The sequence below is a fragment of the Xenopus tropicalis genome, chromosome 5 (genome assembly GCF_000004195.4).
Source record: "Xenopus tropicalis strain Nigerian chromosome 5, UCB_Xtro_10.0, whole genome shotgun sequence".
In the NCBI taxonomy this organism is placed as follows: Eukaryota; Metazoa; Chordata; class Amphibia; order Anura; family Pipidae; genus Xenopus; species Xenopus tropicalis.
In genome coordinates this window covers 24,903,674-24,931,109 of record NC_030681.2, presented here as the reverse complement: position 1 = coordinate 24,931,109, position 27,436 = coordinate 24,903,674, and the positions used below count along the sequence as shown (strand labels likewise).

The 27,436-nt window shown below is 40.3% G+C and overlaps 1 protein-coding gene across 2 annotated transcripts; it reads left to right on the top strand.

Moving 5' to 3' along the window:
- The first annotated feature begins 652 nt into the window (after positions 1 to 652).
- napb (NSF attachment protein beta) lies at positions 653 to 25,496 on the top strand. 2 transcript variants are annotated; one of them, NM_001079098.1, is made up of 11 exons: positions 732 to 860; positions 10,417 to 10,496; positions 11,010 to 11,126; positions 12,252 to 12,298; positions 13,003 to 13,080; positions 14,915 to 14,970; positions 16,563 to 16,647; positions 17,020 to 17,124; positions 20,627 to 20,695; positions 21,624 to 21,674; positions 22,378 to 25,496. In NM_001079098.1, the coding sequence occupies exons 1-11, from the start codon at positions 763 to 765 to the stop codon at positions 22,480 to 22,482; spliced, it is 891 nt and encodes a 296-aa protein (NP_001072566.1). In that variant the 5' UTR covers positions 732 to 762; the 3' UTR covers positions 22,483 to 25,496. The 2 variants fall into 2 exon arrangements, with proteins under 2 accessions (XP_012818612.1, NP_001072566.1); XM_012963158.3 differs by lacking the exon at positions 12,252 to 12,298 and having other exon boundaries at positions 653 to 860; positions 22,378 to 22,770.
- Positions 25,497 to 27,436: the final 1,940 nt, after the last annotated feature.

Below are 27,436 nucleotides of genomic sequence, written 5' to 3'. Positions count from 1 at the left end.
GTGTGGGGGGGCTACTCTGTATGGGGGGGGCTAATGTGTGGGGGGGCACCTGTGTATGGGGGCACCTGTGTATGGGGGGGCTACTCAGTATAGGGGGGCACCTGTGTATGGGGGGGCTAATGTGTGGGGGGGGCACCTGTGTATGGGGGGGCAAAACTGGTACATAGTTATAACTCACTTATAACTGGCTGCCTTCTCTCTATATTTGTATTTTATATGTAGGAGTTGCTATATTGTTTTCCTTAGGTAGTACAGTATGAGGGAATAGCACATTTGCGTCTGATCCCGCCATTTCATCTATATAAAATGAGTATTGGGAGTAATTGGGGGCATGGCCACAAAAGTGGGCGTGGTCAAAAAGTATTTTTGTCCCTCTTTTCATTTTTCAAATGTTGGGAGGTATGCATTATCCTCCAACCCAGTGTGGCTTAAAATCTATTCTTTGCCAGAGTGTTGATTATTTTTTTCTGAATTATTTATTATAAATACTGACTAGGCAGCATCACACAACAGAACTGCAAAAACTCAAACACGATCATTGTTTATACAGAGAAACACATGCCCTATGACAACTTTACAAGTTCGCCACTACCAACATGGCTGCTGGAAGCCTTCAGTCCTTCCGGCTGGAAGAACTACGCGTCCCAGAATGCACCACGCATGCCTTCGGTCGTGACGAGGGCCGGGAGGTGTCAGTGATCTGGTGCCGCAGGCCGAGGAGTGGGACAGACCGAGTCAGTGAGTGCCGTATCCCGGGAGAGCATGGATAACAGCGGCAAGGAGCGCGAAGCCGTGCAACTCATGGCTGAGGCCGAGAAGAGGGTGAAATCCTCGCAGTCCTTCCTGAGGGGTCTGTTCGGGTGAGGGAAGCACCGGCTGCGGCCGCAGAAGGGAATGGGGGGCGGATTGCAGGTGCAGGAGGGGGGTCGGCAGCTGACCTTCTGCGGCCTGTTATATGTTATTGTCTGCAAGACTGCTCTAAATCTCCCAGCATCCTCAGCACACCTGTCTGCCTGAGGGGATAGTGGGAGATGGTGTTGAACAGCTGGATAAATGCCTGCCCTGTCGGGCCATTTAATCATATGATTGATCCAGTTACACAGGATGTGTATTGTAATGGCACACCCACATTGACTGGTATCAGCTACCCATGTTAGATTGCAAGCTCATTGGCACACTCTCCTTACTGTTTGTACACATTGGTCCTGCTGCTTTGGTATATGGTCATGTCTATGGGCCCATTACAGTCCCAATTAATTGTCACCAGTACCAGCCCTAGTCTGTATAATGCCCTGAGCAGGGAAATCTTGTGTTCCTCTTATCTATTGGAAGATACACTGAAGGACTAAGGGTGAAGACACACTGAGCTACTAGTAGCAGCTACTTGTCATGGATCCTAAAATAGACAATGCTGATCATTTACTTATAATTGCCTCTACGTGTTTTAGCAGAGGCGGTTCTCAGTATTGCCTATGGCAGGGTATTTTCTGGCATTTAGTAGCCGTGACAAGTAGCTGCTACTAAGTAGCTCTGTGTGTCTTCACCCTAAAGGTGGGCATACAGGTTCAGATTTTAGTTGTCTTCCGATGAATATTCGGATATTGGTTGTATGTTTAAATGCAATGATCTCAAACTAACATTCAGACTGAAAATGTAGGATAAAGCCCTTAAAATACAACTCGGAGGATGTTCTGAACATGAAATCGTTGGCAGACACCAATCATATGAAAGTGACTTCCATTGTAGGCCCCCAAGGATATCGTCCAGTACACGCGCAGATTTTATCGTTATCCAACCAAAATTTTCTAACCTGTTGTACTGACTAAATGATCAATCGCCATGGTACGAAAATTATCAGGACAATAATTCTGAGGCCACACACAGTCCGAAAATCATACTAGCTTCAGTAGGAAACTGTATTTACACCTTCAGTTCCTGCTCATACACTGATAACCACTGGGTAAATGGCCCCCTGGCCCTCCATTCTGTGGCCACACTCATTTAACAGCCCTAAGCATATGCTTGTGTGAGCGCTGTGTTTAATTGGGGATCAGAAGCAACCGTCATGGCCTCTTACATTGTGTGACTAATAATTACATGTTTCAGAGGAAAATTTTGATTTTTTTTCACCGCTGATGTTTCCTATTTATGGTTATACCACTTCATTTTGGCTGATGGGAGAATTCGCTCATTTGTCTTGCTCCCTGAATAGGCAGATCTTGCCTAATTAGACTAATGGAATAGTTTGGCCCCGGGCTGATGATCAGATCATATATTGGGAAGATATTTCAGAGGTCTTTTTAAAGGGAAGTGCTTTACATGGGGGGGGGGGGGGTGAAGGTGGGGCTGGTGGATACCTACATTTAATTCATCCCAGAAATCACTTTTCTAGCTGCTTCTTGTTTTTGTTGTGAATGCTACACTGTGTGTTATATAACAGGTTGTGGTGCATAACATTAAATGTTCCTGGCTAATACAAAAAACAGTCGCTAGCACTCATTGGTACTAATTTTAATGGTTACTTACTAATGGGGAGCATTGTGAATAATCTTCTGCATGCTACTTAAAGGAACAGTAACACCAAAAAATCAAAGTGTATAAAAGGAACTACAGTATAATGTACTTTTGCCCTGCACTGGTGCAACCGGTGTATTTGCTTTAGAAACATTACTATAGTTTAGTAAATGAAGCTTCTATGTAGCCCCGGGGGCAGCCATTTAAAAGAGAAAAGGCACAGGTTACATAGCAGATAACAGATACGTTCTGTACAATACAATGGTGTTTTATCTGTTATCTGCTATGTAACCTGTGCCTTTTCTCCTTTTTCCAGCTTGAATGGCTGCCCCCATGGCTACACAGCAGCTTTTTATATAAACTATAGAAGTGTTTCTGAAGCAAATGTGCAAATTTTACCAGTGCAGGGCAACAGTGCATTGTATTATGATTACTTAAAAACATTTTTATTTTTTGGTGTTACTGTTCCTTTAAGCTAGTAGGCACTTTATCACAATAGTTAGTAGGCACTTAAAGGAGAAGGAAAGGTAATAACTAAGTAAGCTTTATCAGAAAGGTCTATGTAAATACAGCCATAAGCACTCACAGAAACGCTGCACTGACTTCTCTGTAAAAAAAAAACAGGATTTCTTGTCTCTTTTTTTTTTTTTCCTGTGCCAGAGTATGCACAGCTCTCTGCTGCTCCCCCCTCCCTCAAGAATGCTAATAACTCCCTCCCCCCCCCATAGGAATGTGTGATCTGAGCCAATCAGCAGGAAGCTCCCTCATAGTCTTACAAACTGCACATGTACAGGGGTCTGGATCTTGGTCTTGGTACAGGAGCGTGGCATTATGGGAATTTTCTTTATAGAGCTCAGCGTTTTTTTTTCCTATAAGGCTTCTGATCATCTGAATGGGAGAAATATGGGGAGACTTAAGGGCACGAGAACTGAAGGTATGCCTGCAGCTTGGGATTAACTCTTTACTAGCCTTTCCTTCTCCTTTAAGCGCAATAGTTAGTAGGCACTTTAGCGCAATAGTTAGTAGGCACTTTAGCGCAATAGTTAGTATGCTTGCACGCCACACTGACAAATTGCTCTTTGATTATTAGATTTCACTGATTAGATCAAGGTTGTTTTAAGACATAGCAGTGGTTGTTAGATCTTAGGCTAATGGCACCCAGAGCATTTTGTTAGCTGTTGCCATGTAGCAAAAAATGGCTTTATTTCCCTGTCGCCGCTTGTGATATTATTGCATGAAAAGTGTCCCAGCAGTGAATCTCTGGGAAAATGAGCTGAAATGGTCCCCCAGCTAGTGCATTAAAGGAGAGGTGAAATCACTGGGGGGTGGGGCAAATGTTTGGCACCTCCCATTGATTATAACCTCTTACCTGAGCACCACAGAGTGATTGGCTTCTGCTTTTTCATTCTTCAATGGCCCTAGGCCAACACATGCTCAGTAGAGCGGAAACCAATGGAGGGTGCCTAACATTTAGCACCCCCCCAGTGATTTAAGCCTTTCTTCACCTTTAAAGGAACAGTAACATCAAAAAATGTGTAAAAAAGTAATTATGTTCTATTGCCCTGCACTAGTAAAAGTTGTGTGTTTGCTCCAGAAACCCTACTGTAGTTTATATAAACAAAGCTGCAGTGTAGCCATATGGGTTGCTGTGAAAAAAGGAGAAAAGGCACAGGTTACATAGCAGAAAGCAGATAAGCTGTGTAGATTGTCATTTTATTCTTCAGATCTTATCTGTTATCAATGTAACCTGTGACTTTTCTCCTTTTTCCCAGCTTGGATGGCTGCCTTTATGGCTACACAACAGCCTTGTTTACATAAACTACTATAGAAATCTGAAGCAAACACAAAACTTTTACCAGTGCAGGGCAACCGTACATTATATTTTCAATAATTATCTTTTGTTGGTGTTACTGTTCCTTTAAGTGTATTATATTTATTCTTAATGACAGTATAAACTTACATTCATTGGTGTTTTATCACATGTAGAGAATTTATATCTACCAACCCTGTCTCATGATTAGAGGACTATGTATATTATATATTGGTTGAACTGTATGGTAATGTGGCACAAAACATTCAGATTCAATAAAGGGGCAGTATACACCCATGTTCAACATGAGCGCAATGAGTAGGACTTGGGCTAAATATACTTTATGCCTTTTGTTTTAATTTAACGGTTTTCTTTTGAGCTAAACTGGGAGATTAAAGCTGCTACATGTTTGGTAGATAATTAGATTACTAGTGTGCAGATAATACATGTATAACTTTATACATTTACAAAAGTACACACAGGGAGAACAAGTATCATAATAAATATACAGAGAGTAAATGCCATATAGTAAGAGAGAAAGTGGGAAGGAGGTCCCAGCCCCATAGAGCTTACACTCTAATTATAATCCTCCTGCATAACAGACTCCTTCTAACAAAACAGTTACAACAGAGATGGAAGGAAAGGGTTGTATACATATTTAACAGGGGGGTATATTGCCCCGTAAATGCATCTAGAGGAAACCCTGCGTGTATGGTTCTTAAAAATCAATAAACAAATCAATATCTCTCTTAGGAGCAGATTATTTAAATAAAAACAACAGCCAATATTAAAAGCCTCATTAAATCAATTTCCAGATGGGCCGCTGACAAGGATCCATAGAGTCTTAATTTAAGAGTATTGTCAGAAAGCAACATAGACTTGATTACATTAAAGCAGTCCTCCATATAAGCCCCTTTTCCCTCTCCCCATGGCAACTGGCACCATTCAATATTGTACTCACAGACTGGCTCTCTGGAGACAGGAATTGGAAGGGTGGGCACTGGGCTGTTATTTCATGAGTAAAGAAAATGTGATACCTTTATAGGAACAAAGTGGGTCATCAAATGACTTTAAATGTGTTGTATCCTGGTAGTAATTACTATACAGAATATCCATTATGCAGAAGGTTCTGAATTATGGGAGGGCCATCTCCCATAGACTCCACTTTAATCAAATAATTAAAAATAAAAAAAAATGATTTTCTTTTTCTCTGTAATATAAAACCAGAACCTTGTAATTGATTCCAGATGTAATGAATCCTTTATTGAAGGCAAAGCAAACTATTGGGTTTATTTAATGGTTAAAATGTTTTTTAGCAGACTTAAGGTATGGAGATCCAAATTACAGAACAGGCTCCAAGCATTCTGGATAACTGGTCCCATACCTGCACTATTTATGCAATGAGAAGGTCACTCTTTCGAATACCATCATTATTTATGGGGGACAAATTGATCATAGGGTCACATCCCAGGACTTGGAGAAATTAAACTGTTCACATGGGGGAACCTTCTGGTATATAATTATACCTATATAGTTGGACCTTGTTTTATTTTTTATGATTAGACCCTCTTTTTTTTAGTTTGTTGACCATGTTTATTCTAAGGAGAGTTGTGTGTGTTGTATTTGCTTTTCTTGCTTTTTTTTCACTTGTCTTCCTCCATCTTTGCTGTCTGTTGCTCATTGAGTGGGAGAAGGAACAGTTCAAAACCCCCCAATTCTTTGTGGATGTTTTGGGGGGAACATGGGGCATTTTGATCCCTGTCAACGACTCCCCAAGAATCAAAATACCCCCCTTCCTGTCGGCAGCTATTCCCCATGTTGAACTCTTTTGTTATTTTCTTTGTTGTGCCTCTGCAAGTCAGTAGATGTTTCATGTCACAGACAAATATTTTTGAATTCCTGGCTTGGAGGCAAGTGTTGGTTGCATAAAAATCTGGTGTAATGCCAAACAGAGCCATGTGTAGGCTGCCAGTCCTCGTAGGGGCTACCAAATAGCCAATCATAGCATCCCCTGAACATTTTTCATGCTTGTGTTAATGTTGCTCCCCAACACTTTTGCCATTTGAATGTGGCTCACACATATAAAGGTTGAGGACCCCTGCCATAGACTGTCATAGAATGAAGCCCGGAAATAGACTTTATAAAACACTGTCTTTAAGACTGTCTGACTTATTCTTCTTGTAAGTTCTCAAAAAAACCTGACATTTATTAAGAGAAATCACTCTTTTAGATCTAGTTGTGCAGATAACATATAACCTCTGTGTGTGGCTGCTGGGCTTCTTGTATTAGTGAAGGATTTGATATGCATGGAAATACTTAAAGCACATTTCCTTTTCTTTGACCCGATACTTGTCTTCTTACATAATGACATTTAGACATCTGGTAACCCACATGCTGGAATCAAATTGTTGCATTTGTTTTTTTTTTTGCTATTCTGCCTTATGGGATTCCTGCAGTGGAAGCAAAAGAATGAGACCTGTATGTATGTGGGAAAAGGTGCTGGGTGGGTTCACAATTCATATGTTTTATACTATATACTTTATAACTGGGAAGTAAATGTAATACTCGTGTTGAAGGTTTTGATTCAGGATGCACAGTTATGATCTGACTATAGATTAAATTAGGGATGCGCCACTTTAGACCTCCGTTATAATGGGGAGCCTTGGAGGAGGAGATATTGCCCCCAATATCTGTGTGTGGATTGGGTAACATTACACACATTGAACATATGCATTTCTATTTGCTTTTGTCTTGGGGGTGCTTATTTTTAGTTTCTGGGAGGTGTTGTTACTCTTTCTGTTGCCCGGGGTGCTTGAAACACATAATTAGGTAAATTGATAGGTGCTAATCCAACAATGACGATCCAACACCACCAAACCCTTGAGATTTTAGTATTACTTTTTTTTGTTAGCTGTGTTGTCATACTTGCATAAATGGTACTCAGTATGTTCAGGAAATTCTGTACAGGTATGGGACCTGTTATCCAGAATACTGGGGACCTGGGGTTTATGGATAAGGGATCTTTCTGTAATTTGGATCTCCATACCTTAAGTCTAATAAAAAACTAATTAAACATTAATTAAACCAATAGGATTGTTTTGCTTACAATAAGGATTCTAGAGAGGGAAGTTTGAGAACGAACTTCATGTTGGGTTGAAAAACGTGAAGTCACACTTTTTCTAACTCAGTTACCCAGTGACTAGCTCTGCAAAGTTTGGGGACCTTATTATTAATATTTACAGAATGGCAGCAGTTTAAATTTAAACATATAAAGTCTATAGGTGAAATCTGATTGGCTGTTGTTGGCCCCGCCCACTTTTCTAAACTTGGAACATAGTCACCCAGTGACAAACTGTGCAAAGTTTGGGGACCCTGACATTAAACTTGTGAGAATGGCAGCAGTTAAAATTTCCCCACTGATAATAATGAAAAAAATGTGATTGGCTTTTGGCGGCCCCGCCCACTTTTTCTAACCTTGAGTACGAAGTCACCCAGTGACTGAATGTAAAGTTTGGGGACCCTGGTGTTAATATTGTGAGAATGGCAGCAGGTTGAATTTCCCCATTGAAAGTCAATAGGTAAATCTGATTGGCGGTTGGTGGCTCCGCCCACTTTTTCTAACCTTGAACCGCAGTTACCTGGTGCCTAACTCTGCAAAGTTTGGGGACCCGGTGTTATTACTCTGAGAATGGCAGCAGGTTGGATTTCTGCCAAGTCAATAGGTAAAATCTGATTGGCTGTTCACAGCTCCGCCCACTTTTGGGCATCCAACAATCATCATATTTTCATTCAGGCTGAGCCCATGACTGTGTGATTCAAGTTTGGGGAGTGTAGCTTCAAAGCTGTAAGGTTGTCAGCAGTTTCAATTTCCCCATAAAAGTCAATGGGTGAAATTTGATTGGCTGTTGTTGGCCCCTCCCACTTTGGGGTCATCCGACAAATGTTGCTGTTTTATTTAGGGTGACCCCATTATTATGTTATTCAAGTTTAAGGGGTGTAGCTTCAAAGCTGTTAGAGTGGCAGCAGTTTGAAAATCTTCCCTGTCAAAGTCAATGGGAAAATTGGGGGGTTCGGAGCGGCGCCACAAAAAGACGGGGGGCCAGATCGCTTAGAAAAGCACAAGCAACCTGCTCCGCTATAGGGCGAAGAAGTGTGGGGAGTTTAGGTGTTGTAGCCCTAAAACTGTAGGAGGAGTAGCGTTTAGAAAATGGGGGGCGCTAAGAATAAGAAGAAGAAGCGGAAGAAATAAGGAAATAAGGAATTTGTAAATACAAACTGAGAAGATCTTTTCTCCTAGCCATTGTTAATGATCGCGATATTTTGATGTTCGTAAATCGCTCTGATAACTAAAGACACCAGTTGTATTATAATTATTGTACAGCCGCAAGTCCGAAGGTCAAATAGGATTTGCGATCTTCAGTGGAATAGTTAATCTCATAAGCGCGGTTCTAAGTATTCCTCCTGGGGAATGAATGCATTGTTGTACACTTACCTGAAGTTCTAGTACGAAGTGTCTAGAAGGGTCAATAAGATCCTGCTTACACGCAATAGTAAGCATTACATTAATAAACAGAGAGACACGGTTCGTAATTGATCTATCTGCAACTAATGGGGTTTAGTTGAACTGCAGCTACGTTGGGAGTAATGGGCAGAGAAGCTAGGATCTCATGTCATATTGTTAAGATCAACTGTGATTGAAGTAAAATGATATTTAAGTGAATGAGACACATTGGGGTTCATACTTTATTAAGGTCACAAAAATCAGGCGTAAACAATTTACAATAATATTTACCTGAAGATCGCTCTCCATATCACCAAAAGCCCTCTGCGAGTTATAGGAGAGAGGAATAAGGATTTCCAACAATCGCTACATATGTTGCTTGTAATATATATTGAGATGCGTGACAGCAACATTGATAATTAAGCAACAAAGTTGCTAATCACTGGACAAGCATCGTAGCCCAGTGTATTATATAGATCAAGGGTGTGTTTCTTTATATTTTAAATCTTTCTTTCTCCCTTTTGCTCTATTTATTTTAACTAAGTTTTAGTTGGCTAATTAAATTAAAGGTTACATTTTAAAATCTTATAGGTGTGCCAGAAAATTGTGTCTTTCTTATTTCTTGTTTCACAATAAATGAATGCTAACAGCAAGATAAAAAGGTGTACCTGTAACTTAAAAATAATATTGAACAGCATTGAATACATTTACCTTTTGTAAATGTTGCCCTGCTTTCATAAATATGTATTTAATTTAATTTACTTTACCTAGCTTCATGGGGATGCTATAGAGCAGGGGTGCCCAGACTTTGTCAACCTGTGATCTACTCTTGCCACCTGGCCTCCGTCATGAGATCTACCACAGCTACAATAGTGCAACATCATTTGGGCAATCGCAAGAAAAAGTATCAATCAATGTTTAACAAATACACATAGCAATATATAAATGCAGTGCCAAATTCACATTTAATGCCCACGTAACATTATTCAACTTCAAGTTTAATGTGAAAGCATTTTAGTAGTTTTTACTTACCTTCTTCATGGCCCACTTTGTAGTCTGCACACAGAAACATATATAAAGTGGGAACAAATATATACAGTGGCCTGGTGGGGACAATCTTCTATACTGGGATGAAACTACAAAGACAGATGGTTTGAGCGGCTGCACTCAAAAGCTCCCGAATGCTGGGGGGAAAAAAGAAGTGGCGGGATGTCATCCCACTACATTCCACCTCGGGGTCTACCAGATCTACTGGTAGACCACAATCTACCTTTTGGGCACTCCTGCTATAGAGAATCTGCATTTACATTGCCAGCATCAGTATTCTTTCATTGTGGGGAAATGGCTTGGGATGTATTATCAAGCCCTCATATAGGGACAACGGGACAGAGATCATGGGCGCCTTTTAAATTGATGATGAGATTAGTGCTAAATAATTCTGCTTTTCTCTGAGAGGGACAGTATCAAGTCCAGTGGGTTGGATGGGTTGGTGTAAAATAGCTCATCCATCATCACTAGCATTTCAGTGTAAAAATGTCAGTATGATATTTGATACAATTTATATACAAACATTTTTATATTTGTTTTTTAGTGGAAACACCAAGGTTGAAGAAGCTTGTGAAATGTATGCCAGAGCAGCAAATATGTTCAAGATGGCTAAAAACTGGAGTGGTAAGTGCCTGTTCTTCCTTGTTTGTGCTTATTATAAACATCTGTTTACTGTAAATAAATGCATAGAGACAAACACATGGGGGACATATACACAGGCTGAGCCGTACAGTACTGGGCAAAATAATGCCATAGGAATGGTCATATCCACCTTTCTTTTGTTCTGTTCCTATGACATGGAGGGCCACATGTAGACCTGATCAGTCCGATAAGGGTGTTCATATTTTTGACTCTGTACCAGTGCCAACGGGCTACTGACTTGGTCACAAATGGCTGTCAAAATTTGTCTGCATATGGCCAGGGTATAATTACGTTGCCTATCTTTTAAGGCTGCTATAAAATGGTTTCTGCTTTGTACATTAAAGCAGTTAGTAAAAAATGAATCTTCTCTCTGGTGCAATATTTGTTTAATTGCCTAATTATATTCCTTGCTATAATGTCCCTGTGTACAAGGTCAGTCCTGTTAGGAGGAAGTAAGGCTTACAATTATAGCTAACATGCGGTGTGTATTTTTAGCTGCAGGAAATGCGTTTTGCCAGGCTGCCAAACTCCATATGCAGCTGCAGAGCAAACATGATGCAGCCACCAGTTTCGTAGATGCCGGAAATGCATACAAGAAAGCAGATCCTCAAGGTGGGAATTCCATCTACATGTCTGTCATATTCACTGTTTAGTACTGCATGGTCATCTTTTCATGAAAACCAATAGTTTCTCCCTACTGTGCCCCAGAATGATTAAAAAATGTGCCATTTTTACTGCGTTTTTTGCACCATTAATATAAATAGGTAGTTAGGGAAAATACATTCAGTTATGTATTGTCTTGTGTAAGTAATATTTATTTAGATTATTAATTTGGGGAAATATAGAATATATTTCTGCCTTGTGGTGTTCTTCATAAGTCCTTGGGGGTGGCATTACTGATACCCTAGATCAGTGTTCCCCAACCAATGGCTCGTGAGCAACATGTTGCTCCCAGCAGCAACCGGTGCTCATTTTGAATTTCTGTTAAGGAGGCAAGTTTTGGTTACATAAACACCAAGTATAATGCCAAACACAGCCTCATGTAGGCTGCCAGTTCACATAGGGGCTATTAAGTAGCCAATTAAAGCTCTTATTTCTACCCCATGGAACCTTTTTCAAGCTTGAGTTTCTCCCCAACACTTTTTTCATTTAAATGTGGCTCATGGGTATAAAAGGTTGGGGATCCCTGCCCTAGATAGATGCATACCTGCTGCAGTTTTGTTAGTGTGTGTGCGTGAGTGTGTGCCCCATGCACAGAACATCCAGTACCAGTTTGGAAATATGTAGCTAGCCTCTCCACACCCAGGAATTCAATAAGCAGACATGATCATAAATCAGTTGGCTTTAGTTGATACATGCACAACAGTCAAAGGATGATGATGTGAGCAGATTCAATATGGCACCCGTAATCTTGGATGCAAGGAGGTTTTCATTCGGCGTCTTACATCTAAAGTAAGGACGGCTCAGGGAAGAAATTTAGCGATTAACGAGAGGAAGGCCTGAACTAATCTTAGGCAAAGCAGGTATGAGGGGCTTTTCTTGTCCGTCAGCAAAACCACATAAGCACATTTGTGAAAACATAAAATGGATAATTATTTTGCATAAGAATTCCTTTTGTGATGAAGAAATAGTTTCCAGGTGGTTCCGTTGCTTTAGAGTCACCAGAGATATTGGTCATACAATTAATGAGAGCAATGGAAGTTAAGATTTTGTTATTGTCTTTCCTAAATGCATCAGAGGCCATCAACTGCTTAAATGCAGCCATCGATATATACACAGATATGGTAAGGAACAAGTTAACATGTTAAACCTATTGTATTTATTTTGCACATTGTACAGCTTTACTGTTGGTTACTTACTATCTATCTATAGATACAGTGGTCACGCACTGGCTCATCCTGTATGGCATCCAGCCAGTCAGCTCATTGGCCAAATGGGTGGCTATAGTACCAGGGGCAATGCATGATATGACCACCTTTCCGTTTTTCCATTGTTTCCATTATTTGGGCTGATAGGAACTGCAGGAAGTGAAGCTGCCAGTGTACCTTGCCCTGGCAGTTAAAGTATAGTGGCAGATGATAAGTAACTATGGCCAATAAATGAGCCAATTGATATCCATGGTAGGAAAAAAAAAAATGTTTCCAATGTCAGGTGCTTGCAGAGTATATAGGGGCATGTTGGCATTTTTATGCTTCAGAGAATTGATTCCTACTTTATATGATATTAACATATGCATAGATCATGATATTGGCATCCCAGAATGAATAGCCCTTTGCACAAATCGGGTACACAGACCCCTTCTTTTCAAGCAACAGAAGCCAACATTTACACAAATGAAAAACAAAATCAAAAGGAAGAATCAGATTTTCTCCCTTGCAGCCAGGGATTGTGGGAGCCAGTATGCAAATATCAGGTTGATTATTGTGACTGTAAAAAAACACTTATTGTTTTTAATTCTCCAATGACTAACTGTGTGTCTGTGCCACAGGGGAGGTTTACCATTGCTGCAAAGCATCACATTACCATCGCAGAAATATATGAAACTGAGCTGGTTGATATTGAGAAGGTAAGATCTGATGGATTATAATGCAAAGCTAACATTGATCTGTATATATACTCCTGGGTCTGTAGGGTTTCAAGGATACAAAGCACTGATTTGAATCTTTATGTATCCTGCTGCAAGAATAACAGACATTTGTGATTTTGTAGTTATTTAGCTTTTTTTGTTCAGCAGCTCTCCAGTTTAGTATTTTAGTAGCTATCTGGTTGTGAAATAAAGCTTCTTTTTAACCACGGCCTTTGGAGTTTGGAGTGAGTGACTGGTCAAGAAAGTGTGCCTGGGACTTCTGGGTCCATCTTGCTATGGGTCTGGGGTGCTGCACCCAGATCACTGGATCAGCTTGATGAGTAGCAATGAGAACACTATGATTAAAATGAATTTCGTATTGATAAAGAGTGATGCCCCCCCTAAATGAAATTGATTGTGGGGGGAAGTGAAGGCTCTAGAAACGGCTTTGAGCAGATTGATTATTAAAAGGTGTCATATCGGTTGCCACGGTCTTATTTACCCTAGCAACCATGCTGTGGTTTGAATGAGAGACTGGAGCAGAGTAAGAGAGGCCTAATAGGAAGATGAGGAATAAAAAGTAACCATAATAAAATTGTAGCCTCTCAGAGCAACAGGTTTTTTTTGGCTGCAGGGTGGATCTCAGGCAAGCATTTATACTGTAATTAGATTAGTAGTAGTAGGTATTTGCACAATTCATCTAATTGGTTGAGGGCACAGTAAGTATGAGTCAGAAGAGGAAGGCAAATAGTTTAAAATCTATTACAAATAAAAAAAATGAAGACCAATTGCAAAATTGATAAGAATAGGGCATTCATTAATGTACTAAAAAAACTTAAAGGAAAAAGAAAGGCTAAGTCACTTGGGGGTTCCAAAATGTTAGGCACCCCCAAGTGACTTTGACCACCTACCTTTTACCCCGGGCTGGTGCCCCTGTGAGGAGGGAACAGCACCAGCCCGGGGTAGCTGCCGGCGCTTCCTTCTTCCTGATTCGCTGCGCGCGCATGCGCAGTAGAGTGAAAAGCCAAACGTAAACATTAAAGTCGGCTTTTCACTCTACTGCGCATGCGCCCACCGCTGGCATTCCAGCAACGGAAGCCGGAAGAAGGAAGCGATCCGCTCCAGGTACCCCGGGCTGGTGCTGTTTTCTCCTAACAGGGGCACCAGCCCGGGGTACGAGGTAAGCGGTTAAAGTCACTTGGGGGTGCCTAACATTTTGGCACCCCCAAGTGATTTTGCCTTTCGTTTCCCTTTAAACGTGAACCCACCCCTTTAATATATTTGAAGGCAGACACAGCTATGACATTTCCTGCTGTCGATTAATAGTGACTGGTGCTACAGAGATGTTTCCATCACTGACCTAGTACTATGGGGGCATTTACTTTTCATTTTGGACACAGAAACCACAACTGGTGGGTGCAAATATACCATCAACAGAAACAGGACACTGTTTTCATTTGGCTTTTTAAACAGAGGAGAAGATTTATCAAAATGTGAGATTAGAGCTCACCACATAAAATTCACCCACTTTCTGTTCATTCCTATTCCGATTTTTAGAAGCATATTAATCAAATGGCAAACTCTTAACTTTCATTTATAACTGCTCTTCTTAAGACCCCATAGGAATGAATAGAAAGTGGGTGAATTTGATGTGGTCAGCTCTAATCTCAGTTTCATAAATCTGCCCCTAAGATATTAGGATTTAAAATATCAGGCAAACTTCATTATATTTCTAAGGTAATTCTTATTACCTGATTTTATGTACATTTTAAAGCAAAAAGAATCTACCTTTTAATTCAATATTTTTATATATTATATTCATTTTATCTCTTAGGCAATTGCACATTATGAACAGTCTGCAGATTATTACAAGGGAGAAGAATCAAACAGGTAAGCTTCTTGAATATGTCTTCTTAGTACCTTTCCCTATTTTCTAATAGTTCTCTATGTATTAAATGATTAGATGCCCCCAGCTGGTGGGTAGACATCAAGCCAGCTCTCCCACACCTTTACAAATTTAATTGAGATTCCACTTGCTTCATATGTGAGTTCAATTAATGGATTCACTAATTCTCACCTGTAAGAGAACGAAGGGGGCTTAGGTTGCAGCCAAAGTCATACGATGGCTTTTTTTGTGTAAGATAGTAACATATGGCAGAGTATCCTGGTGTGTTTATGGAGGACTAATTAGTCTATGACACACGCTTGACCAATTTTCACCAGAATTTTTAGTTGTTGAGACATCCCCACCTAAGAAATTCAGCAGCCAAGTGTTGACAGCAGGGACAGGAAGAGGATTTGCTGGGGACAACACCGTAGTACAGCAATAGTATAGTGATAGCAATGGTTCAGTCCATTCATGAGGAGACCCCATAAAAGGATTGCTTTTTCAGTCTTAAAGGAGAAGGAAAGTTGTTTTGGCATTTTACTGCCAATAGATTCACCACATTAGTGCCACCTAGAACAATATATTTATTCTGCAGAAAGCATTGCCATACCTGAGTAAAGAGACCTACAAGCTTTCTCCATTTGTTTAAGACAGCAGCAGCTGTTTGCAGTCTAGCGGTTTATCTCAGATCACACATTCATAAAGGAGGGGGGACTGAGTTTTATGAATTCTTATGGGAGAGGGGAGAGAGGAGAGAACTGCGCAGACTCTGGCAACGGAATTAAGGATTTTTCTGAGAGAGGAAGTCAGACACCCAAACATCATGTTTACAAAAAAGGAGACAAAAATCCTGTTTCTTTTGATAGAGGACTCTGTGAGTGCTTATGGCTGTATTTACATAGACCTTTCTGATAAAGCTTACTTAGTTTTTACCTTTCCTCCTTTACTCACAGTATACAGTATGTAGTCTGTGGAGAAGAACTAACGTTGGGAGAAATGCTCAAACTGATATATACACATCAAAATCTTCTCACTATGTTTCAATTACAATCACATTCATACTGGGCTGCACACGTATAGGTACATACATTGTTATGTATGCGTCTTTATGGGCTCTATAAACCCCATATTTTCATCTTAAATAATCATTTGCATTTCCACTCTGTCTCAAGTACATATTGCTCTAACCATTGCCAGAAATAGATGTAAAGGTCAGAATCATGTCCTCACGTATATCAAACACTTTGTTGTAGGTCTCCTGTGTCAGTTGAAGCAAATGGGGGTCACAGTAGGAATTGTGGGAGTGGGTATGTGCTGTTTAATCGCATTGTTCCCTGATGCAGGCTTGGGATTTTATAATAATATGCTGCAGCCTCTATGGTCAGTATTTAGCATGAAGGCTAATGAATAAATACAGAATTCCAACCCTGTATGGCGGATTGGCGCTAGAGTTAGAGCTGTTGGTTACACAACGGAGGAAAAAGAATATTGACACCATTAGCAGACAAGTTCTGGGATGTACCCAATGTAACTGGTTCTTATTTTGTTCTCTGATGCTTAAAAGTCTTTTTTTCTTCGGTTTATTGCATTTCAGTTCTGCTAACAAGTGTCTTCTGAAAGTGGCTGCCTATGCGGCTCAGCTGGAGCAGTACCAGAAAGCAATTGAAATCTACGAACAGGTTAGAAGTTAAATAGCAGTTTAATATTTATACTGTAATATTGCAAACAAATAGATTTTTCTAAAGAGGAATGAGGTTAAATACAAATTTATGATTTTAATCAATTTCCAAGCATGACAAAAATCAACAGAAATGAGCATATGTGTGTACGTGTGATGCATAATCTAAAATATTTAATAAATATATATTCCACTTGTAAATAAAAATAATTTATTTCTCATACATAGCCTGGGAACAGCTAGGATTTATGTTATAATGAGTGTGTAGCCTCTGTGTGAATGATTTAGTGAAGTTTGTAAATTTATTAGGAGGTTGTCCTTGAGTAAAATAATGCCATTTTATTTCTCAAACTGAAACTGATTTTTTTCCCAGATTGGTACAAGTACAATGGATAATCCTTTACTGAAATACAGCGCAAAAGAATATTTCTTCAAGGCCGCACTGTGCCATTTCATTGTGGATGAATTAAATGCCAAGGTGGGTAACTTGTTACTTTTCTATTCTCCTTTATATCTGCTGCATAGTATTGACTCTGTATATGTGCAAAGGCCTGTAATATTGTGATCAAACTTGACTCTAGTCCCATTCCATCAGCAGGTACAGGTATTATTTACTGTTCCACTGTCTGATTGGCTGATTTGGGGTACTGGTTCTAAGACAAATTTAGTGCCTTGTTATATATTATCTGGTTATTGTATTAAAGGGGTGGTTCACCTTTAAGATAACTTTTATATGTCATATATATGTCAGAATAGCTAATTCTTAGCAACGTTATGTTTATGTTTGAATAGTTTCTGCCTTCCTCTCTTTCCAGCTCTTAAGGGCTCTGGCACACGGGGAGATTAGTCACCCGCGGCAAAACTCCCTGTTCGCGGGCGACTAATCTCCCCGAGTTGCCTTCCCCCTGCCATCCCACCGGCGCCCGCGAACAGGGAGTTTTGCCGCGGGCGACTAATCTCCCCGTGTGCCAGAGCCCTTAGGGTGAAGACACACTGAGCAACTAGTAGCAGCTACTTTTTCATGGCTACTGAACACCAGAAAACACCGTGCTATAGACAGTACTAAGAATTGCCTCTGTTAAAACACACGTAGAGACAATTATCGGTAAATGATCAGCATTTTCTATTTTAGTAGCCACGACAAGTAGCTGCATGTGTCTTCACCCTAAATGGGGGTCACTGACCCTGGAAGCCAAAAAACTGTTGCTCTTTTATTGTTAGTGTTATTTATTAGGTACCTTTGCATTCATACCCTCTGAATGAGAGACTGGAATATAAATAGCAAACAGCTGCCTGGTTCTTAAAGTGATTTGGACCCCAGCAACCAGGTTAGCTGCATTTAAAAAAATAAAAATCTACAAATAATAAAAATTGAAGACAAAAAATTGTCTACTAAACTATACTAAAAGTAAGATAAAAGGTGACCACCTCCTTTAAGACTGCTGTGAGATGAGATTTGTTGACCTCTCCGTGATTGACTATTTCTTATACACATATATAAATATTGTACATAATACAGTTATACTTTGGGTTGCTGCAGTCCTGCAGTGCTTTTGGCACAGTTTAAATGCCAGTTTAAGGATATTTCCTATGGGGGATGCCTAGTTTAATCACTCTATGTATTGCTATAACCATCTAAATCTTCCTGAATTGCTGTGTAATTACACTTCTGTAACAAAATATAGAGTGATAATGGGGATATGTATTAAAAAGAAAAAACACTAGGTTTATATAGGTGCAGTAATACATAGCCACCCATTGGCATATAGCATTTACTGGTCATCTATTTAAAAGCATCTAATTGGTTGCTATTAGTGGTGGGAAATCTCTCCTGTTTTGTGTCATTAAAATACAGTGGCTTGCAAAAGTATTCGGCCCCCTTGAACTTTTCCACATTTTGTCACATTACAGCCATAAACATGAATCAATTTTATTGGAATTCCACGTGAAAGACCAATACAAAGTGGTGTACACGTGAGAAGTGGAACGAAAATCATACATGATTCCAAACATTTTTTACAAATAAATAACTGCAAAGTGGGGTGTGCGTAATTATTCAGCCCCCTTTGGTCTGAGTGCAGTCAGTTGCCCATAGACATTGCCTGATGAGTGCTAATGACTAAATAGAGTGCACCTGTGTGTAATCTAATGTCAGTACAAATACAGCTGCTCTGTGATGGCCTCAGAGGGAATATTGGGAGCAACAACACCATGAAGTCCAAAGAACACACCAGACAGGTCAGGGATAAAGTTATTGAGAAATTTAAAGCAGGCTTAGGCTACAAAAAGATTTCCAAAGCCTTGAACATCCCACGGAGCACTGTTCAAGCGATTATTCAGAAATGGAAGGAGTATGGCACAACTGTAACCTACCAAGACAAGGCCATCCACCTAAACTCACAGGCCGAACAAGGAGAGCGCTGATCAGAAATGCAGCCAAGAGGCCCATGGTGACTCTGGGGGAGCTGCAGAGATCTACAGCTTAGGTGGGGGAATCTGTCCATAGGACAACTATTAGTCGTGCACTGCACAAAGTTGGCCTTTATGGAAGAGTGGCAAGAAGAAAGCCATTGTTAACAGAAAACCATAAGAAGTCCCGTTTGCAGTTTACCACAAGCCATGTGGGGGACACAGCAAATATGTGGAAGAAGGTGCTCTGGTCAGATGAGACCAAAATGGAACTTTTTGGCCAAAATGCAAAACGCTATGTGTGGCGGAAAACTAACACTGCACATCACTCTGAACACGCCATCCCCACTGTCAAATATGGTGGTGGCAGCATCATGCTCTGGGGGGCTTCTCTTCAGCAGGGACAGGGAAGCTGGTCAGAGTTGATGGGAAGATGGATGGAGCCAAATACAGGGCAATCTTGGAAGAAAACCTCTTGGAGTCTGCAAAAGACTTGAGACTGGGGCGGAGGTTCACCTTCCAGCAGGACAACGACCCTAAACGTAAAGCCAGGGCAACAATGGAATGGTTTAAAACAAAACATATCCATGTGTTAGAATGGCCCAGTCAAAGTCCAGATCTAAATCCAATGGAGAATCTGTGGCAAGATCTGAAAACTGCTGTTCACAAACGCTGTCCATCTAATCTGACTGAGCTGGAGCTGTTTTGCAAAGAAGAATGGGCAAGGATTTCAGTCTCTAGATGTGCAAAGCTGGTAGAGACATACCCTAAAAGCCTGGCAGCTGTAATTGCAGCAAAAGGGGGTTCTACAAAGTATTGGCTCAGGGGGCTGAATAATTACGCACACCCCACTTTGCAGTTATTTATTTGTAAAAAATGTTTGGAATCATGTATGACTTTCCTTCCACTTCTCACGTGTACACCACTTTGTATTGGTCTTTCATGTGGAATTCCAATAAAATTGATTTATGTTTGTGGCTGTAATGTGACAAAATGTGGAAAAGTTCAAGGGGGCTGAATACTTTTGCAAGCCACTGTATTTGTTTAACACACTAAAGTCAATGGGATTTTTTCAAGGCGACTTTTTTTTTTTTTTTTTTTTTTTTACATTAGTGTCCGTGGGTGTTTTTCATGGCAAAATCTGGCAAAAAGTTTCGCCCATTACTAGTTGCTATAGGTTACTGCACATAGAAAAACTTATGGCTTTCCCTAAAATTAAAACGTAATTTTGGCGATTTACACTTTTCACCCACCTGTCCTGAACTGCAAGAGAAAAGCATCAAAAATATAAAAGAGTGGGGAACAGTTTAATACCTGATGTGCAAAAGATTACAAATAATGAAGAACAGTACAGAATTATCAGTTGCGCTAGTCTCGCTGCACAGTTACCCTTGCCCAGGGCTAGTAAGGCAGCAGGACTGAAGCTGCAATTCAGTCGCCAAAATCACGTACTTACACAGTGTGATTAGCACTGAATTGTGACCAGTTGTTTATGCCGGTTGTGTATTCTATTAATATTTGGATATATCCAGTTGTGTATTTATTCACTATTCCATTCTTCTGTTTCACAGCTTGCTCTGGAGAAGTATGAAGAAATGTTTCCTGCGTTTACAGATTCAAGAGAGTGCAAGCTATTAAAGGTGAAGTAATCCCTCTCAATCCCACACAGCAGATGACTACCTAATAAAGTAGTAATGGGAAGGGAAAAGGTGTTTGTTACCAAATATACAGTCATTTTGCAGTTCATAAGCATTGTTCCTATGGATCAAAAGACTTTTCATGCCCCCAGCCTCCTTATGGTCTCCCCTGATTTTTTTTGTGTTGTGTTTTAAACCCCTGACCCCTGGCACAAAGGAGGGATGCAGGGCCCGCACGGTGGGAAATGTTGTACAACACTGGTTGACGTCACTTCAGGATTTAAAACCATTATAAGGATTAACTGTCGTTATAACTCATATAGTACAGCTTAGTGAGGCAAAGGAATATTCACAGCACTTTGCAGATATGACAGTTTGAAAAATGCGCACATTATCCCCAACATTAAAATGCACTAAAATAAAATAATGAAAAAAGGAAATTTTGGGTCAATAAAATTCCAGCAGCTCTGCCTTGGGCTGAAAATCCTACCCCTCCTGGGCAGCAGGCCTGGACCATGTATTATTCATAATTGCCTACACGATTAGGGTTTTTTTCATTTGTCCAATATGTCTCCTTTAAATTATACACTATTTCATCATTTTCAGTGATTTGAAAGTAACTTGTAACTGAGAGCAGTATTGGTCTGTCCCTTTCTGCACTCCCGCATGTGATTCTTGAAGCAGTGAAGCTGTTCTCCAGGCAGGGCTCCATTTCCCACAATGCCTTGCATGCTTCTTCACATGTCAGTTAGTCCACTTCTCTTGCATTGTGGGAAAGTCTCTTGCACAGTCGGAAGAAGCCGTACAGAGAATGGAAAGGGACGGACACACAGTGCTTCCATAACATTTGCAATAAATGTGTAATCATGGAACTTGTGATGCAGGCAAATAATTATAAAACTAATGACTTTCCTTTTCAATAATTGCACAGAAACTGCTAGAGGCGCATGAAGAACAAAACAGTGATGCATACACCGAAGCTGTAAGTAAAGTTCTATGCATGGAGTATCTGTGTGGGACATTTGTTTTTTAAAGGGGAACTCCTCCCAAACACATTTTTTAAGCTTTTTAAAAAGTAAACATAATGTCAAGCAACTTTGCAATATACATCAGTTAAAAAATATGCAGCCTTTTCATGATGTTTAATGTAATAATATGGTTTGGAACAGTTCCCTAAGCCCCGCCCCCTGTTCCCCTGCTGATCTGGCTGGCTACTTTGTGACTCAAATAAAATGTAACAGTAGTCGACTGCCCCAGCCTGCCTTCAGCCTGCATCCTCCCAATCCCACAATTCCCTGCACACGTGATGTCAATAAGGAAAGGAACATCGCAGTGCAATGCATTGTGGGTTATGTAGTTCCTGCATGCTGTCTGTAAGATGTGGAGAAGTTGTTACAATTTGTAACATCAATGTTTTAGTCCCTCCTCCCCTGTCAGGATTTTAAATGATGCAGAAAGAGAAGAACTGTTTTGCAGCAGGATATCAACATATAAAAACAGCTGCTGTGAATCAAAAGCCTGGTATTGGCAGTCTGAAACCGCACATATCTGAGACCCCACTCAAAACAGAAAATTAATTTCAATAAAGAAAGTGTTCCAATCAGTTTACATTTACATTTTTTTGGTTTATATCCCCTTTACACTGACATTAATTCTGATTATTTCTCCTTGCTGTGTTTGCTCAGGTAAAGGAATTTGATTCGATATCGCGCTTGGATCAGTGGCTCACTACTATGTTGCTCCGCATAAAGAAATCCATTCAGGGAGATGGAGACGGGGACCTGAAATAAAGGGGAGGTGCTGGAACGTATGCAGTTCTACCAAGATTCTTTTCTCATTTTTTCCCCTTTCTTTTGTTTAATTATTTTGCAGACATCTCTTCAGTGCCAATAAATAACGACAGTGTTTAGAGATGTGAGATTATCAGTAGCTGAAGGGATGTCCTTTTTATTTTTATTTTATTGCTTTGTATATTTGTGTCATAACAAGAATTAACATAGGGGCTAGAATGTGCCAGAAGACTTCCATACTCGGTAAGCAGTGCTCTCTTTCCTTATAAATAAATATATATAAATAATTACAGGCCTCAGTTTAGCAAGAGGAGACTACAGATGCTGTCACAGTAGCGATAACCCCACAGTGCATCAGGGGCAGGGCAGGCTGGGAGATCCCTCTCATGGGTACAACCTGTACTGAGAATCTGTTGCACTGTGGGTTCTGCTGATAATTAGTCTGTACTGCTCCTACTTTGCATTCTTATCTGAATACCTGGATGATGTTGATACAGAGTGCAGTGAGCCTTTATTTGTTCCGCCTAAGCACTTGCTCATAGAATGCCAATACCATTGGTTGAGATATTCACCGGTATTTTGCCAACAGTTAGGCGAATTCAGAAGGCAACAATACCTGTGTACAATATGCCTGGGTGAGAATGGTAGTTACAAAAGGCAAATAACAGTTGGGATTTTAATGGACAGTCAATACAGTTATTGGCATTGTAAGATATATTCCCCATATGTAATAAAATGCACTATTTGCCAAGGTGCAGTAACACAGCAACCAATAAGATGTTTGCCCTTAAACAGGTGACCTATTAATGCTACTTGCTGATTGGTTGCTATACATGATTAGACCTGTAGCAAACTTTGCACCTTTTATTGCATAACCCCCCATAAGCTCTGATCACAGATGTGTGTATATTATTGTCATATCATAAAGAGCCACTAGGGGAGCTACTGAGCACTCCAAGATTGTGTGCTTCTTGCTTTAGTTGCCTATGGTTCCTATGTTCCCCTTTGAAAGGGCTCATTTGCTAATGGGGGGCAAGGTGCCAAAAATAGGGGCAAAGTTCCCTCAGTGCACCTTGCTCTTTGAATATGTGCCTGCTGCTATTAGTTGAAAATGCATACAGCAGTGAGTGGTGTGCAAGCGGTAAAGCTTTTACCCCCCCCCCATGAAAGGGGCAGCCCATGGCATCCATATCCATGGCCTTCACCAGTGTGCCAGGCTGCTAGGAGTGTCTGTGGGTGGAAGGTGCATCTGGGCCCTGTACTTCCCAGCTGACTGGGTGTCGGGGGCCCTGTGTGTCTGTGTGTGTGTCTGTGTGTGTGTCTGTGTGTGTGTCTGTGTGTGTGTCTGTGTGTGTGTCTGTGTGTGTGTCTGTGTGTGTGTGTGTGTGTGTGTGTGTGTGTGTTGCTTGGGCCCGACTTTAATAAATGATCCCTGTAGTGCAGATAACAATGGTTTTCAAGGTGTCTGTGCCTCCTGTGATGCATCTCAGTCCCCATTCCTTTTGAAAGGAAATCAATCAAATGAGAACAGGAAGTACATTCCCCTATGCAAGCAGAGTAAAGGAACTTCTTAAAAAAATCATTTTTGCCAACAGTTTTTTTCACATTATTTTCTTGCTTACATACTACCTTTTTATTTTTCTGAGTTTTCCTTTACCTCCCCCCCCCAGCCAAGCAGAAAGAGATTTGTTTAACCTAAAAATGACTTAAAATAAGATCTAAGTTTGTATTTTCATTTTAGCAGTTTAGATATGATAGCCAATGGCCTTTGCACAGGACTAGGGATATTCATATCATCTCTGTGCAATTAGCTACTAGTCTACTTTGTCTAGGTGTTCATGTAACTGAGTACATCTATTGCAAAATATCACCAACAACCCATCTCTCACTGTATGGAATAATCTATCCCCTATTATAAGATATAAGGATATTATAACACACAGAGGGGTTCCATTACCATATAAAGGCACATGGTTGGATACTCTACAGTTTGGTTAATTCCCTATGGGACCAAACTGTAAATTACATTTATTAAACTTATATAATGGGAAGGAGTGATTATAATTACTCTTTGCTGAAAACTGCACCGGCCTGAGGTACTTTGTTAGAAGCTCCATGTCAATTTCTTCTTCAGGATCTTCTCTGCGTTCCAGTCTGGGTGTGCTGCACAGTAGAGTAAAAAGCTGAACCTAGCAGCTAAAAGGCAGCTTTTCCTCCTGCTGTGTATGCATTCCTGGCACGGGGGGCTGCGGAGGAGAAATAATATTGCAACATGGTGCTCCTTCAGCAAACCAGCCCAGGGTCTTAGTTAAGCAATTATAACCACCTAACATTTAGCCCCACCCCAGTGATTATACATTTAGTTCCCCTATTGGACATAATCATAGATATATTAACAAGCCCCCCAAATCTATAAGTTTGGCATTTGTGCAAAATATGAATCCAAATATGGTTCTGCCCATATTAAATCTGCCCCAGAGAGCCCTGGGTAGCAACAGTCTGTGATGCATCTGAATATGGAATATATTTATACAGGGGGAACTAAAGTGACATTAGGGAATTGAGTAGCGTTTTTATTTATTTGCAATTTCTATGCTCACGGAAGGCAGAGGACGGGGCATGCTGAACCCCAATACTTCTTGATTTTGTGAACAATTACTTCTTTTCCTGTGGTTCTTTTTATTATGAAAATGGTCTGAAAACAGTATTTTTGCACTCCTGTGGAAATATGCATACTAACTTCCTGTCAATGTTACGTAGGCCCTAGTTTTTGTAGTCTCTGTGTCTGTGCTCTTTAGTATTCTATTAGAAAGTAGCCTATGTCTGTGTAATGGATGGCATGTGTGTCTCCAATCTATTGTAAATGTGGTGCCGCAGATTTTGAATATATAATAGACAATCTGTCTTCCCTTTTAATGTGTATAAATAGTACTCCTATATATACAGTGAAGCTGAGCAGGAAACATGGGTGTTTCTGTGTGAATATGTTCATTTAATAAAGACAATATGGAAGAGATTTGCTCTTGTTTCATTTCCTTTGTTTAATCGATTGTCCAAAATGGCTTTCCCAAAGCTTTAGATTAGATATTTATGATCTGCCCCTAAAATGGCTCTCCCAAAGCTTTAGTTCAGATAATAGATATTTATGATCTGCCCACAAAATGGCTCCCACAAAGCTTTAGTTCAGATAATAGATATTTATTATCTGCCCCCAAAATGGCTCTCCCAAAGCTTTAGTTCAGATAATGGATATTTATGATCTTCCTCCAAAATGGCTCTCCCAAAGCTTTAGTTCAGATAATAATAGATATTTATGATCTGCCCCCAAAATGGCTCTCCCAAAGCTTTAGTTCAGATAATGGATATTTATGATCTTCCTCCAAAATGGCTCTCCCAAAGCTTTAGTTCAGATAATAATAGATATTTATGATCTGCCCCCAAAATGGCTCTCCCAAAGCTTTAGTTATGATCTGCCCCCAAAATGGCAAAATGTAACTAGAAGTATTTGTAAATCAACTGAGCTGATGTTATAGAAAATGATACCCAATGGCACAGTTTTGTGTAAATTAATATGAGGAATTTTTATTTGCTTCTTATAAATGCCCTTTGGGAGAAATTCTCAGTATAGCGCAGTGGTTTCCTGAGGGCTGCACCCATGCCATATCGTATATATCATTTGCATCAGGAGATACCTGTTAATGCACAGATTTTGTTCTGTATTTGACCAAAACCCAGGTTAGGGGTCCAGTATAAAACTAGATTAAAGTGAAGTGGTGCAAAAACAGTTTGAGTTTTAGTTTGCCTTACTTCTACCCTGTTCTAACACTATTGGTCACTAAGGGCAGTTGCACGTAGATACTCCATTCATTATTAAGTATTTGTGCCAAACGCCGTTCCTTGCACTTCCACGTAGTTTGCGCTGCGCTACTCAGTCTGTTCACCCCCTATTCTGAGCAGAGCGCACCTACTGCTGCAGGGGAACCCCAGAACTGAGTTAGGGGTAGCTCCAGGTTCCACACAGCAGCCTGCGACAATGACCGCAGCGCAATTACACCTAAATGCCATGTGTAAATGAAATGATGCCAGCAAGACAAACATTTTCAGCACAATTGCATCAAAGTGCAGTTGTTCACTCTGCTCATTGGCTGCAATTGCTGCATCTTCCCAACCCCCTTTCTTAATACTGCAATATGCCGATATTATAGGGAAAAAAAAAAACATTGCGACTTGTGCTTAAAATGGAACTTTACAGTTGCCTTACTCTAGCAGGAGTCATTCTCTCTGTATAACACTTTTGGCATGTAAGTACTCTGTGCCCACTGTGCTGCCAATCTTTTGCTTTGCCACGTATTTCCTGAATCACCCTGCTGAGCACGTGCAGTACAGAATGTCTTTGCCCAGCTTCAGTAGTTGAAGGGGATGCTTGAGTGCTGGCGTGGGGTAGATTAACAATCAGAATCACTTGGGGGATACCTTACAATTTCGTACCCTCAAATGATTTTACCTTTACTTGTCCTTTAAAGAAGAGCTAAACCCTAAAAATGAATATTGTCAAAAATGCCATGTTTTATATACTGAATTTACGGCACCAGCCTAAAGTTCAGCATCTCTATAATAGTAATGATCCAGGTCTTTACAGTTGTCACAGGAGCTCCCCATCTTCTGTGTTATAAGTCAATGACACTCACATGCTCAGTGGGCTCTGAGCAGCTGTTGAGAAGCTAAGCTTAGGGGTTATCAAGCAGAAAATGAGGCGGGTTTTCATAAGCTGATGCTACAGGGCTGATTATTAAATGCTGATGCTAATTACACTGGTTTCTGAGCTGCCATGTAGTTATTATCTGTATTAATTACTAATCAGCCTTATAGTGTGACATTTATATTCTATATATACAGTATATTGTGAGTGGGTCCCTAAGCTCAGGTTATACTGTGACATTTATATTCTATATAT